Source organism: Clupea harengus, chromosome 15, assembly GCF_900700415.2.
Source record: "Clupea harengus chromosome 15, Ch_v2.0.2, whole genome shotgun sequence".
Classification (NCBI taxonomy): Eukaryota; Metazoa; Chordata; class Actinopteri; order Clupeiformes; family Clupeidae; genus Clupea; species Clupea harengus.
Genome location: NC_045166.1, coordinates 4,647,736 through 4,664,149, shown reverse-complemented (window position 1 = coordinate 4,664,149; position 16,414 = coordinate 4,647,736). Strand labels below are relative to the sequence as shown.

At 38.5% G+C, this 16,414-nt stretch overlaps 1 protein-coding gene across 1 annotated transcript in view; it reads left to right on the top strand.

The window, feature by feature from the left end:
* The window catches only part of lbr (lamin B receptor), a 29,684-nt gene extending 14,177 nt beyond the window's left edge, over positions 1-15,507 (top strand). The window contains exons 7-14 of the mRNA XM_031581437.1: positions 181-235; positions 359-553; positions 5,533-5,636; positions 5,800-5,925; positions 12,086-12,254; positions 12,384-12,464; positions 12,548-12,670; positions 14,530-15,507. Of these exons, the coding sequence (XP_031437297.1) occupies positions 181-235; positions 359-553; positions 5,533-5,636; positions 5,800-5,925; positions 12,086-12,254; positions 12,384-12,464; positions 12,548-12,670; positions 14,530-14,690 (1,014 nt within the window). The 3' untranslated portion in view covers positions 14,691-15,507. The remainder of the gene's footprint in view (positions 1-180; positions 236-358; positions 554-5,532; positions 5,637-5,799; positions 5,926-12,085; positions 12,255-12,383; positions 12,465-12,547; positions 12,671-14,529) is intronic.
* The last annotated feature ends 907 nt before the right edge of the window (positions 15,508-16,414 follow it).

Genomic DNA, 16,414 nt, shown 5'->3' with positions numbered 1-16,414 from the left:
TATGGGCTCTTGTGTCCAAATTCTCAACCATTCTGTGCAATAATGGTTTAAGGCATATGTTCAGTGTAGCGTCCATGTTAACTTATCACAAAAAGAATAGTTTGTCGTGACTAGAGTATGTTCCCTCTTTTCCCACTTGCATGCAAAGGTAAAACATGTACTCAAATGATGTATCTACAGGTTGTGGATGGAATGCCCTTGAAGACTGGAAAGAAATTGAAGTATAGGATTAATGGTATGCTTCTAAAGTGTTTTCTATTAAAGAGAGTGCTGTTTGAACTGAAATACAGGGTTCAAATACAGGTCAAGTCTCTGCTTATTGAGTTGCTGCTGATCTCTTTTGTGCATCTACTCACAGGTTTCCTTGCACTGCTCATCAGTGCGGTGGCTGTTGGCGTCGCTCTGCAACAGGAGGTGGACCTCACTTACATCCATACTCATTTCCTGCAGTTCTTTTCATCAGCAGTGATGATATCTGTTCTACTGAGTGTGTACCTCTACACTCGTTCACGCCACCTCTCTGAGGAAGAGCAGGCCCCTAGTGGGAACTCTGGTGAGTGCAATTCAGCAATCGACTTTTTTTTATTTTTTATTGATCAATGAAAGGATTTGCATGTAATGGTAGCCCTCCATTGCAGGTTTGGTAGCAAAAACCACAAGCAAGTTTGGCTATGCTGTTAGTAGTGGTGTGGTGCAGTGACATGGCTTTACTAGCAAGCATTTCGAATAACATTAGTGGCTGTCTGCTAATTCAAAAGTCAAGTGAAGACATACAGGTGCCTAGTTTGCCTTTACTAATTTATTGTAGCATACAAACAACAACCTGTAGTTCACAGAAAATCGAATGATCGCCTGACATCTTCTCATCGTGTAGGAGTAAATTAGATCATTTTATCATATTATATCATTTTGATGGTTTCACTATAAATTTCAGTACCTACGGTTTTACAAAATGCATAATCATTCATGGCCTACACTAAATAAGACACTTGGGTCAACAATTGTATTCACTTGAAATGTTTAATTATTACTCATTTAGAGAGCAACACCATAACAACTCATTAAAAAAAGCATACTTTTTCTCTACTACTTGCAGTGTGCAACTGGGTATTAACAGGGGTGCAAACTCGTCACCTTTCGGCAAAATTCGCCGTTTTTGATCCAAAATAGGTCATTTGTGTGATTCGTGTAGATCTCCAAGTAGTCTGCGAACGCAAGCTGTCATGAATATTTTTTTTCACCATGACAGGCACGCTTTTTATTTCGGGTCTGTTCGAAATGGAAGGTAGCTGCCTCGATGCCGTAATAGACAGGTGTATTACAAGACATGCCTTTTTAAGATGGCATTTACGGTAACGTGTGACGTTGGTACGCTGCAAGAACGTTATACTATCTAACGTGCTAATGTCAGACAGTTGGCTGACAGACGCCTCGCAAATCACATCAACCATTTTTGCTGGTTACAATGACGGTGTTATCGGATAGTACAGTGTCTTTTTCTCGGTAACTTTTGAAAAATCTAAGCGTGAAAACGCAGACAAATTTACATTTACTTAAAAGACATGGCCGTCAGCTGAGTTTGGTCCGGAGTTTAGCTGCTAAAGTTATATTCTGTCCTGTCGTTTGAAGCAAACCTTTTAGCTCTGGCATTGGTCTCCCATTATGTATTTATCCATCACTTCACTGGATTGGAAGTCCATTTTCCAGGCTATCGCACGCCCCCTTCATTGAGGCAGAGGTTAGGTTTGCCTCCCCTATGTGCTTTTTCACTGTGGTTTTATGACAGATTAGCAAGACTAAATAGCTTCTTCACATACATGAAATACATTACATTACCTATTATATGGATACAAACTACATATAATAAAAGTGTCTACAAATATTGACAAACAATGAGGAAGCAAAAGTCATGCGCTCAACCCAGTGTGTGAGGGATTGCACAATCTGAGATGAGGCGCAGCTCATCGCTGCCTCACCTCGCGAGTCGCCTCTCTGTTTGAACAGGACATGGTCAAATTCAGCGATCTTGATTATAAAAATGATCGGAATCATACAAAAATTTAATTTAAAGCAAAGATCAGTAGATACATATTAATATTTATTTCATCATTATTTGTTGTTTTACTTTTCATGAGGCTCTGCCTCCACTGACCGCACGTCCCTCAGTGTATGTAATCTGAAGCACTGACCCATTTTCTATTGCCGGGCGCTTCACTGCAACTGAACAAACTTACCACTCTCCCACGTCAGTTTGTTTTCAGAATGAGAGAATTTTAGGAGGAGGATGCCATTACTGTGGCTCAACTAGGAGTTAGGTGCAAATGGGCCTTGTCCTGACAAGCTAGACTCAAAGAGTAATGTAAAGGGAAAAGAATATGTGTTCCCACTGTCACAGTTTTTCAAGAACACGGAGAAGCTAAGCCATGCCTGATGCAGCCTATATTGATTTTCGCTTCCTATAGTTGGCCCTTTTTTTTTTGGCTTAATACCTGATGGAGATCTGTGACGTAATGTGGTTTGGTGAAGTGGGCTGGAGTGGGTGGTCGGGAGGGTATTGGGGTGGGTGGTTGGGTTGGGTTGGCCTGTGCCCATGCAACATTCAACACAGGAATGTTTATGATGAAACTGTTACCAGAGCACAAAATTGTTTACAACAGCACAAAGTTTTTCATAGATCTAGCCTCATAATTTCATTGTCAAAGTGCACCAGATTGATGCATTGACCTTTTAAAATGTGCAAAATGTTCTTGTATATAAAATATATTCCCCGGGGAGCATGCCCCGGACCCTCCTAGGGGGTTCGCATCGATGTCACCTTTTTCATCCCTGATGAGTTTGCACCCCTGATTAAGGGGTGTAATTACACAGCCAAGAAATTACGTGCACAAAGAAATTACATGCACAGTGATTCACATACAAATAAACATAAAACTGGGATAGAGTGCATAAAATAAAATAAAATTAACATAAAAACAGGGATGGAGTGAGAAAGATTAAAATATATAATCTTTAAGATATAAAAATAGAATACATACAATGCATAACATAAGATAGAAAATAAAACTGCAGAGATATAGTTTACCTATCTCCTTTATATCACGTTTATATCACGATGAAAATCCAAGTCAAATACATTTTTAAAAATTGACAAAAATGCGGCAGTAAGATAGTGCAAAGTCGTAGCTAGTTAAAGGCTAAGGTGGATAGATACATTTTTAGCTTTCTTTTAAAAAAATGTGTAGCGAGCTGGCTTCCCTGATATCTATAGGCAGTGTGTTCCATAGCTTTGAGGCGTAATTGACAAAGGCTGCATCCCCGATTTTCTTACGGCTGTTGCTGGGAACCTCCAATAAACCAGCATTAGATGATCGCGGTGTTCTTGAAGGCAAGCATTTTGACAAGGGAGTTTGCAATGTAACTTGGTCCTAGCACATTTAGGGCTTTGTATATAGGGAGAAGGACCTTTTAAAATCAATTCTAAATGTCACCCGAAGCCAGTGCAGAGCAGCTAAAACTGGACTAATGTGCTCCCTCCTCTTGGTTCTGGTTAATAGCTGAGCTGCAGAGTTCTGAATGAGCTCTCAGTAAGTCTCTCAGTAAGAATTAGTGCATATCATGACATGCGTATTCTGGTCATTTTGAGACCAAATTCAAGTGTCTACGACCTTCGGAAGCTGAGATACAGATGCGCTGGACACGCTCTAAAAGGGCGTGGCAAAATCTCGATGTTCGCTCGGGTTACAGTAAACGACAGCACCCTAGTTTTGTTCCTCATGGTCAAATTAGCCAAAAACCGTTGAAAACTAATGCCGCTCATAATCCATACTCAACCTATAGCCTGCTACAGTAACTAGTGCTTGCAAAGCAAAAAATAAATATTAAGTAAAAGATCAGAACGTTTTAATGCAATTCATTGCATGCAGAGAGGGACAAAGAAGGCAGAAAGGAAGAGGAGAGAGGTGTGTAAAGACAGGTACATTGAAAGATAGACAGAATAGGTGAGCGAAAGAGGAATGTGAGACTAGAAAGGAGATGAGGACCTAAATATAGATATAAATAAAGAAAGGTAAGCAGGTAGATAGATGGAGAGAGAGGATATGCAGTTTAGATGCAAATACATTAAAGAGATGGTGGTTGTTAGGGTGTCAACGTGGTTGCTATGTTGTTGATAGGATAGTTGGGGTTGTTGCTATGGTGGTTGTAGGGTTTCGCCATGGTACTCAAAGTGGTTGCTAGGGTGTTGGTATGATGGTTCAGTTGGTTGATATGGTGGTTGCTAGGGTATCACTATGCTAATCAGGGTGGTTGCTAAGCTGTAAAGTAGTTCAGATGGTTACTAGGGTGTCACTATGGTATTAATTGTATATACATTGTAATGTTCGTCCAAACAACAAAGAACTGATTTGATGTGTATAATCACCAGTTGATAGATGGTTCGAATTGGTACACGTAAATGAAACTTGTGGATAACGTTAGTCTACAATGTACTTGGATGACCCCTAGTCGGACGCAATCACCTTTGTTTCAGAGCATTATGTCAGAAAAGCATGCGTTTTAGATGAATGGCTATCATATTCAGAAGCATCATGTCTTCCTGGTGTTATGTGGTTTTAAATGCTCTAACAGTGTCTAAGTGTTGCTACAATCGCAATTTTGGTTCGGTTTGCCGGTCCAAACAAAAAGAAAATGTTGCTTAAAACGGTCTTTAAAAATAAAAAAAAGACTGTAATAACACTAGGAACTCCGACCAGGCTAATCTCAAACTAGTTATCTACTAGTTCACCATGACTAGCATACTTTATAACCATAACTGAAATAAGTGGACTATGTGATACGTGGTTGATAAACTCTCTTACCTTACCTCTACGTTATATGGTCCACTGAAAGATGTCATCATTAAGATTTACTGTGTTTGGTTGTTCACTGGTGAAGTGTGCATAGCAAGCTTGTTTCAGCTACGTTCTTTGAACACAGCAGTTGGGTTATTTTATTGCTAGGCTGATATGTCTATGGCTAATACCAAAAACATTAGTGTCATAAAGTATCTTGTGTTATACCTAGTGAACTATTGAGCGTGGACAGCAGCAAGCTGCATTTTTAATGTCATCACGCTACAAAGCCAGTGATGAGACTTTGACAAAAACAATGAACAAAACAACTAAAAATCTCTGTCTGAATTTCGGAAAATAAAATTCAGTTGAGGCTGTTGCATTCCATTGTAGTTCCTGCAGTACTGTCAAGAGGCCAACCCGAAAAAACTTAAAGTTGGGTGCTCTCAGAGTTCCAGCACGTCTGTCCCATGAGAGGCTTTGGAACAGTCAGCTAGAAAGGGCCTACAGTGAGGTTTTCATTAATGAGCTAAGAAAAAACATTTTGTGCTGTCTTGCTGTGTGCAATACTATGTTACATTCTTTAATATCACACATAATAGCACACATTGTATTAACTGTTCTCATGATTAGAGTACAGTAGATACTGGGACTGAGGTGTTGCTTATTTCAGAGATTGAAGTTTCTGCGATTGGTCCCTTAGGATATCTATTTCATGACTTCTTCATGGGCCGGGAGCTGAACCCACGCATCAGGAGCTTCGATGTGAAATTCTTCTGTGAAATGCGTCCAGGTTTAATTGGTTGGGTGAGTGTGTCTTTAGGTCTGTTATTTTGATTTGAATGGCTCCCTCAAAGCTAGACCCTTGTTTCTTAGTTTTAACACTGCATTTGAAAGGTGTCTTTTAAAATGCAATCGGTCTTAATGCATTACTTAATGGGAATAACACTAATATCTCAAATGTCTTCAGCTTCTTATCAATTTCTCCATGCTGCTTGCTGAGATGAAAGTACAGAAGCTGGACAGCCCCTCCCCTGCCATGTGGCTGGTGACCATCTTCCAATTCCTCTGGGTGGCAGATGGACTTTGGCATGAGGTGAAGTACTTTTCTTTTAAGGTTTAAACAAGATTTGAAGACAATGTACACGCTGGTATTTACATTAATCTATCCTTTAATATACCGTGCAGGTACAAAATACTTTTAAAAAAGCACAGTGTTGAGTACAGCTCAAAATCATGTAGGTAAATGGTGTACAAAGGTGTCAGCATCAAATCAATTAATGCCCGCTACAGTTGATTTTGAAAATTACCCATGAAAGGCTGCCATCTAGTTCATTTTAACTATTTAAAGTTTCTGAAGGTTTCTTTTTTACCTTTGTTTCAATACAATTTTGTTTATGACTAGTAGCTAAGTGATTTGTCGTAACTAGTTTTGCTATGTTGAGCTGTGCTATGCTGATTAGCCTGTAGTTAGGTTAGACTAGCTAGCTAACTTGTCTCAGCTCTCCAACTTATGTGATTTGTAAACACAGGCTTTAGGGCCAATGATTTTCCGTTTCACATTTTGGTGAATTCCGGTTTTTCGTTTTGGCTCATTTTGTTCACCCTGAGGTAGATTGATGGCTTAAAATGAGGGAATAATGTGTGCCACAAGTGACCCAAACCTTATAAGATTGTTGTTTGTCAGCCATCAACAAAACAGAAGACTAAAAAAAACATTATTTGCAGGCGATTGGGAAGATGAGCGAATTAATGTGACAGGCTGTAGTGGAGGTGTGTGCGTCAAAAAGGGGGGGCGTGGCCGGAGCGGAATTCAACGCAGACGTGACATTTTCTCAGTGGTTTTGTTTTTTAATTAATGTTTGTTCATCCTTGCGATCGTTGTTGTGCTTATTTGAAATAAATACAGTCTTGCAGGGCAAAAAACGGGAATTTGGGCGATTTTTAGGGGTGGGAATCTCTTGGCACCTCACGATTCGGTTCTAAACCGATTATCGATTCTAAACCGATTATCAATTCTAAAACGATTATCGATGCATCTCGATTTTTAAAACATTTGAGTTTTTAACATCAGTCTCAAATCTCTATTTTTTTTATTAGAGAAAAAGTTTTTCCTTGTCACAATTATGATTTTCTATGAACAATGCAATAATCGATGCAGCTTGCATTTCAACACAAAATGAATGTGTAAAAAAAAAAAAATCGATTATGAAATTTTCTGAATCGAGACCGAATAGTTCTAGAGAGAATCGAGAGAAATCGAAAAATCGATTTTTTTTTTCTCCCCCCCAACCCTAGCGATTTTGATGCACAAAATGATGTTTCCGTCTGAAAATTGCAATTCTGTTTCAAAGGGTACTTTCCGCAAATTCCGTCCGTTTTCCGTTATAGTGGAAAATCATTGGCCCTAAGGCTTAAGTTGGACTAAAGGTTTTTTCTCTCCATAGTGTTACAGTGCACACATGTTTTAGAGTAGACTCTGAATTATCTTAGCATGCTCAACTTTATGTAGGCTTTACATAGTAGGCAAACATAGTTTGTTAGCTATAGTAGCCCAACTTCTCTGTCAGTTAAAAACCAAAAAAATGTCAGTAACATATATTGAAACAAGCGGTATCAGCAACTCATTTTCTACATGCAAACTGTTTTTATCTTTGGCTCTCTCTTAAGTCATTCCTGTTTTACAAATTTCCCTTAGCTTACACAGACAAGTAGACTTAATTTTTTTTGTTTGCACAACAAATATCAGCTTTCACTACAGAAGGCCTATGATGTAGTAAAAACTGCTAAATACAGCTAACGTTAATGATAGTCGTATGGATCAAAGCAGCTCATTTTATTCCTGTGATCCCATTTAAGGAGGATTTTTGCAATGAGTGTTTCAGACCAATGATAAGTTGCCTAGCTTTTATAGTGAACAATGTATATGATGGATCCCATACATCGGCCACATGTTCAATAGTTTACTCAAATAGCCTACCTAAGATAAAGTTATAATATTATCGCCATTATAATGAATAGCATTCTATGGACTTACATCGTTCCATATTATTCTGGGAATGCATTAACATTTTATCCATTTCATGTTTGGATTTGGACTACAGCATTTTCTCTAAACTGTAGAAAGCCTTTTCTTCCCTCTTTTCTTACAATTCACACTGACTTCCATAGTTCCTGACTTACAATTCACCTGTGTAGGGGGCAGAGGGCCACAATGACATATCAGACTGATGGGTCATTACCTTTGACCGGTGTCAACACAACTGTAATAGTCCCTCTTCCCACTATCTTATCAACATTCATTGTGTAGGCTGTCAGTGTTCTGAAAGTGATATCATGCCATTCTCGTTAGTGTGCAGAGTGAATAAGCGATGTTAAAAACAATATTTAGAAGAGAGATTTACTTCAAGTGACCAAAACAGTTTGTCACTGTGGTCCATGATTTTCGCACACATGCACATATTTCAGCACAAATGAAAAAAAATGACCTGCATATACCACTTACATATTCTAGTATTTAAACAAATAGATGTGACTTTATTGTAAGAACATTTCAAAACACATCACAGCATGTCAGAACCAAGCGCCGGGGGTAAATGATGGCTTTGTGTAAAATAGGTGAAAGGTTAATGTAACATACTCCTCACTGTGCTTACGCTGCATTCCAGACAATTCCAAAGTAAATTCTCTGACCGTAAATCATTTTCAGTTTGATTTCATTGGGTATCCCACCCTAGCTGAACATTTCTCTTATTTTAGGTACTATTTTAGGTCATTCTTGATCAGTGGATTTAGAGAAGGCTTTCAGGCTTGTGCTGTTATCACATTTGTATGATAATGGGTATCAGTCCTGTCTGATCTCCTTGTGATGAGTCTATGATCGTCTGTGACTAGTTGTGGTTCATGTCTCACTACACAACTACTAAGCCTGGGTGATATGGGCCAACAATTACATCCCTGTTTTTCATTCATTCATTCATTCATTCATTCATTCATTCATTCATTCATTCAAGAATCATTTTTGGACTTTTATGCCTTTAATCAGATAGGACAGTAGAGAGAGACAGGAAGTGAGCTGGAGGGGCACTGGCAAATGACCGCAAACCGGACTCGAACCTGGGTCCCCATGGGCGTTCAGATGCATTCATGGTACAGAGATGCTGCTGCTTGCGCCACAGCTCCCCCCAGTATTTGTATGCTGAATACGATATACAACATATATCCGTGTTTTTTACGAAGTGGGCTAACCATTCAGTTGTTTCTCAAAACCACTGTAATGACTGTGTCTAGCAGAACGTGATTGAACCGCATGAATAGTGCATATAGGTTTTTAAGCATTTACATTATGTATGCTTAATATAATTCGCAATGCACTGAAGTGTCAGGAGCTTGCCCAGGCTGTAAACACAGTCACGAAAGAGCAAAGCAAATCTCTTGACCGTTCCACCAAGTGATATAGTTGGCTGCAAAGAAAGCTACGCAATGAGAACCCAGTGTGCCATCAAACACAATTCCAATTCACCTAACCACCCACAGAATTTTAGGGCAGTGAACAGGAGCAGCACTTATTAAAGGAGCTATCTGTAGTTTACAATCAGTCATGCATTTCAAATTTCAAATATTGTGGAGAGCATGGTCTCCCGCTGAGCCCCTCCTCACCCGGACTCGAAGCACAAGCAGGATGCCAGGTTGAGGACACTGAACATACGCGAAGGAGTGCAAGATGAGCAACATTAAACTTTGACAGTAGCAAACAACAACGAGTCCTACACTAGTAGTAGATCAGCTAATGTACAGTATATGTTTGACAGAGTATATAAAAAAATATGAGCTGGTTTATGATTTGCAAACAATAGACACTGCAGTGTTGGCTAGATGCTAGGCTGGCTATGAACATTAGCCAAAGCTAAACCTATTATCCTGAAAACAAGCCTACTGCTCCGAAAATAGGCTACAGACTGGATTTTGAGTTACTTTTTTCCAGGCCCTGATGATAACATATTGCTCAATTTAACAGATAACATATACATGACTTCACATCTATTTCGTAGTAGCCTACAGTTGCCCCTTGTTCCAGGTCGATGCAGACCTTGGTTATGAAGTGCCCTCACCAGAGTCAAATGAAGCCAAGGTCAGGTGTCGCCGTGAAAGGGAGAAGGCGGAAAGGATGAGCTAGAGAGAGAAATGGACAGACAAGAGAGAGTGCAGGTCCAGCATACCTGTGAATTTTAATATGACTGAAATCTGTGAGGTCAGTGGTTGAAATCTGTGAGATACAAACAAAAGACAACACGTGCAAGAATATTGTTACATTTGCAAGTCATTTCGAAAATAGGTCTGGTTCGCCTTGAGAGAAGTTGTACAGTGATGCAGAAACTTTGTTGACCTATAGTAGCCTAAACCTGCTACACAGACAGTAAGCCATACAGTGCGGCCATGGCAGTTTCTGACTTGCACTGCACAGGAGTCTAATGTACTTGTAATTATTATTTTATGCTGTTGGGAGTGAAAATCCATGATATTAAGTGAGATCCCTGAGATACAGTGTCACGCACTTACAAAATTTGTGATGAAACCGATAAAACGAGGCTTGACCAGTATGGTTCTGGTCCAAGATGCAGAGTACAGCGAGGAAGAGCCAGAGGAAGAACGACAGAGAGGACAGAGTGTCTAACGCTGGCAAAATTTGACCACATCCATTGACCATTCGGTGTGGCTGATGGTAGTAAATTAATGAGTGTTAGGATGATGCATTAGCCAGCTCTACTTGGGATCACTTCACCGGTTTTGGTTGGGTAGAATCAAACATTATTTCTGTTGGTCCAGTTAGTTTGCTTACTTCCATGGCAGTTGCATGCTGTGTTTGCGTTCTTATCTGGCGTGTCAAAATAGTACTAGAGAAATGAGCAAAGGGCGGAATCACACAAGCCAAAACACAGACGTGTGAAACATGCTTCCTTAATCTCTGACAACATATCATGTTTATTGTGTCATTTTAGTACAGTCATTATTTTTTTATTTTTTTTATATATACAATAATTGATTACATATTGGTCTTTTAGAATTGTGCTGTGACTGAAGACGGCTGACAAAACCACGTTAGCATTGTTAGCTAATTAGGCCTGTTGCTGGTGCCTAAGACAACTTTTTGAGCTCCATTTTATCACAAAGTTAATGTCACTCACTATAGTGGCCATACCATCCAACACAGAAAATACGAGTTCAATTCCAATTGCGATTGAGTCCCTTCTTGACTGGACAGCTGTGGCCACTTCCATTGATGATGATTGACGGCTACAGATGACTACAATTTAATGGGTTCACAGGCGTGGCTCTACCTATTATACTATTTGCTGGCTAGTATTGGTGACTTTACAAGTTACCTCTGCCAAATGTGAACATTTCTCAAAACAGTTATATAGATTCATATATTTATACACCTAAAAACTACTTCAGACCCTTGTCACTAAAGTGAGTACACACTAAATATAAGTCAATAATACTGTTTACAACTCTTTACATTCATGAAAACATTCTGCCCTAACAACTGCATACAGCCTCAGCTGCCTGTGACTGAACACTTTAGTCAGCAACTGAAATATTTTGTTGTCTGAAAGGTCAATTCTTTTCGCAATGCATTTGAATTAAGAGAGAAACATTCAGTTAAGCTATTAACGTTGTGCAACTGGCCCCCATTCTCTTATTGTCATTTTTATGACATCATTGTATGTTTCCTGAATAACCCATGGCATAACAAGCAGTCACTCTTTATTACTTAATTAGTACATTTTTATAACAATTTATTTGGATATATGCTATTGTTTTCTCTGTCCTATTGTTCCCGTATAATACTGTAGGACATCTGTGTTGGTTGATCATGGTACATTTAATTTACCTTGATTTAAACAAATTTAGGAATTTGCATTTTTCTTCATTAAATGTTAATTCTGAATCAGCTGTGTGATGCTATTATTAGGGTCAGGTATAAGCACAGGTGTTTTCCCTGTTCTTATCAGTAGCTTCATAGAGGTGATTCAGAATTGACATTTGCATGCCACAAACGGTTGCTTCATGCCACAAAAGCAGTACTTTATTTAAGCTGTGCCTTACTTACCACCATTTGGGTCTTACCTGTATTGAAGGACTGAACCCAGCTGTGTAGTGATATGAACAGCTAGGATCACAAGTGGGCCCTAGTTGTTATCTAGTTAAGGTTTGAAGCTGTAACAGACTTTCATTTACCTCTTGAATTTTAGGAGAAACTTCTGACAACTATGGATATAGTTCATGATGGTTTTGGGTTCATGCTGGCTTTTGGAGACCTGGTGTGGGTCCCTTTCACTTTTACCTGCCAAGCACACTACTTGGTCAGTCACCCAAGTGAGCTCTCTATGTTGTTCATTGCCGTCATTATCACTATCAAAGGTGAGTAAAGACAAAAATGCTTAGTTTCAGAGCAACTGGCAGTGTTGCATTTAGTAACTAACTTTTGAATAGTATGTTATAGTATGTAAACTAGAATTGTTTTTCATTACATTTTGTTCTGACCCAAAGGAATTGGATACTTTGTATTTCGCAAAGCGAACTCCCAGAAAAATAACTTCAGAAAAAACCCATCTGATCCATCACATTCCCGTAAGTGAAGCAATTTGAAATATTTTTTGTACAGGTGTATTGTGTAATTGAATATGTTTATTAAGATATTGGCTTTTGTGCAGATCTGAAGACCATCTCTACGGCCACTGGAAAGAGCCTCATTGTGTCTGGATTGTGGGGCTTCGTCCGCCATCCAAACTACTTGGGTGACCTACTCATGGGCCTGGCTTGGTCTCTCCCGTGTGGTGAGTGACATTCCACGTTAAATCACCTAGAGCTGTACAGGTCATGTTGTGGATTTAAATGAATAAATTCAGTTATTTTATGTTGCTGTGAAAACAAAGGGATTAATGGTCTTTGTTTCAAACCTTTTCATAAGCAAGTACCAGTTACCAATATACACAGATTTAAAAAAAGAAGAATGTGCTATTAGGTCGTATTTGTGAAATAATCTTCTGATGAAAATGGGCAATTCACAAAAATTCTGAATCACCTTTCATGCAGAATTCATTTGTGCATTGTATCTAATGTTACTATGTGTGGAAATGGTGACTGTAGAATAAGTCTGAAACTGCTTGGGGATTGGGCAACTAGGGAAAGCAATGATGTGTGTGAAAAAACTAGGGCTGTCAATAGATAAAAAAAAAATAACTAATTAATCTCACATTTTGAAATTCATTAATCTAGATTAATCGCGATTAAAAATTTGTTTGAGATATTTTTCATTGGAAGTAAAAAAAAAAAACAGACAATTTCCATACATTGTCAATCAAATGAGCTGTGACACCCAGGTAATTGTCATTGCTGACTGATGTCCAGTGGTCACCAGTAAGGGTGACGGTGGCAGCTTGCTCGAGGAACTGAATTTTTTGTGCTCTCTCGCCGTCATAAAAGGAATGTATGCAAGACACAATGGTGCCCCTCAACGGTAAATCGTAAGAGTTGTCTCCTGAAGCAATTCGAATCACCTCAGTCAGCCCAACGTCCTTAACTATGTTGATGGTCCGACAATCACCGGCAACCCAAACTGCTAAAGCGTTGGTAACCTTTTCACGGACTGGTCTAGTTATTTTACTAGAGAAGTCGTAGAGTGTGGGTTGGCGACCATATAACCTGGGACTGCTTTCTGTCGGGTGCTTTGCATTAAGGTGATAACTTAAAGACGAGCTGCTTCTGTGATGGCTAAATTCAATTTGACAAATGCTACATACAACTTTAGTTTTGTCGATTGTTCCGTAATTTTGCCTATTAAACAGAAACTTTCCGCCCAACAATCCCTCAGCTCTCTCCATCTTCAACTACCGCAGTGGTTGTCAAACTTTTTCTGTCATTCCCCACTTTGAACAAGGGGGGCTATTGGTAGGCCAAGCCCCCTACTTACATTGCCCGAGGGGACACAGGTTCAAGTCTGGCCTGATGTAATTTCCCAATCCTCTCCCCACCTCTTCTCCGCATCGCTTCCTGTCATAACTTCATAACTATCCAAATAAAGGCATTAAAAAAAAAAAAAATATATATTTTTTTTTTTTTTAAGTTGCGTTAATTGCGTTAAAATATTTTATCGCGTTAATCGCGGCTGCATTAATCGCATAGATTAACGCGTTAACGCTGACAGCCCTAGAAAAAACACATCTCAAATAGGGTTAATATAGGGTCAGAATGGGATCTCTTCCTTAGATCTCACCGTGGAGCTTCTGATTGTATAGAATAGAAATAGCCCATATTTACTTGTGTACACAAAAAAGCAATTCACTTCATGGTAGTTTAATTTGGCTAATTGATCAATTAATCATTGTGTACAGAATTGATACAAGATTGTGGTATAAAACAATGGCAGGCAGCCTGGCACTTACATCAACACTGTTGTTGAACTTGACCAAACTTTTTCACTGACTACCTCTGAATGGAGTTTAAGGCATCCATCCATGCAAATTCTGCTTTTTTAATGCAGTTAAGCACCGTCCGATTTTGACTGAATCTCAAGATTAATTTGAGGTCCTTCATTTTATAGATAATCGTTAAACAAACAAAAAAGTTACCTATAGTTATGTTTGTTTGTTTAGTTTTTTTGTGTTGACTTTTAATTGTTTGACCTTTTTTGTAGGGTTTGTGCACGCTGCGCCGTACTTCTATCTTATTTATCTGGTCCTCCTGCTGATACACCGCAACTCCAGAGATGAGCATCAGTGCAGGAAAAAGTATGGCTCTGCGTGGGACGAGTACTGCAAGGCAGTACCTTACCGCTTCTTTCCCCGGATCTACTGAACCTCACTGCCTCACCCCAGCCACGGATTTGGAACAAGATGGCCAGGAAAAAATAATCTTTCATGTTGAGACTGTTTTAAATGGGATCAAATCTTTTAGTTTGTTTTTAACATGAGTACAATTAAGGTTGGCGTTTTTAATGCTAAAGTAAACTGGATACTGATACTTTTTGACTTTTTGTTCATTTAGAAAAAGATCAGTTTTGTGGTGTACATTCCTGTACATAGATCTGTTTTAAAGTTCGCATGATAACCAGCAACATTGCTTGTCTTATGAAGTTATTCATTTTTGTTACCTTAAGTATTAAAGAATCAGTCTCAGCTTGATATTTAACATTTTTATTTTGAAAGGTATATTTTGGTATCAGTGTGTATCTTGTATTAAGAGATATTAATGCTCTTATGTACAGTAAAACAGGTGTTCCCTCTCAGGACTTCAACGTTGAAAGAAAAAAATATCTTCATGGTTGTGTATATTTTTATACTAGATTTGTGTTGATTTGTAGTATATTTTGTATCCAAATTTTGCTCTCTTAAACCCAAATGAATTGTAATTTGAAATGTAAATATAGATTATCATGTTGAGGTAGATTTTGATTTTTTTTTATATAATGTCTGTTGTAGTTGTAGACTGAAGGTGGTTTTTAGGGTTTGTTTTGAACAGAATAGAAGTCATTTCCACAGATCGTTTCATTGATCGCAGTTACATTTTGGCACCTGTGTTTTTTGTATTTATTTTAATTTTTTTGCATTGGTCTTTCAGATATGTTGATGTTTTCACAGTTTACATTTGAGAAGAATAAATATAAATAATGATTTCTGTTTTTCAATTTTCATTTAGTAATATAGTACATATAGAAATCTTCTAACATTTGGACATTATCCATACAAAGTGTCGTAAAAGTTCAACACCAGAAGTCGTGCAGATTTATTAGCAAATGAGAGGCAGTCATTATTTTGAAAGTAACATGACTTTTAAGATTCTTCTGCAGCAGCTTAGTTTATACTGAAGCAGAACCCAGTCAACCGATTCATAACTTAAAATAGGGCCATCGACCTGTTCATGGTACATTAAGATCGTTCCAGGGGTCTGCGTACCGATGTAGTCACATCTTTAAGCTTATGGTCAGACGTGGAACATAGTAGAAACACAATGCGACCAGTTAGCACGTTAGCTAGCAAGCTAACTACCCACAAAGCAGTCACATTAAACTTGTTTAGTTCTGTATCCTGATAACCACAAAAATTAGTTTTTTTTGTCCTTCCAATTGAAAAGTTAATTCAGCCTTTTGAAAACTGAGTAATTTTTGCTGCTCATATGCTGGACATATGTTTAACCTCTCCAATGTTTCAAATTGTAATACCTGACAGCATATCTGTAAAACAAAAACCTCTTACCTCATTTTGGTAAAAAAGGGTTTTTCATTGAAGAATTTTGCAATACCAGAGATCAGCTGTACTTGATCTTCACCTAGTTGTATCTTCATCCCTTTTCCAGTCAAGGACATTTTTAATTGTCAATTCCTCGGTTTAGCTATGTTTGTACCAGAAAGCCAAGGAGGGTACATGTGTGATCAAACAGATGAACAGCTTCAAAAAGGAAGGGCCATTCTTCCAATACTGTCTTTACAGGGCTTCCTTTGTTGATGGTTGCACGCTGGATGCAATATGTTTCGGCCATCAATTGAGACATCTCCTGAAGATGGCACTCAATCAATTCATTTT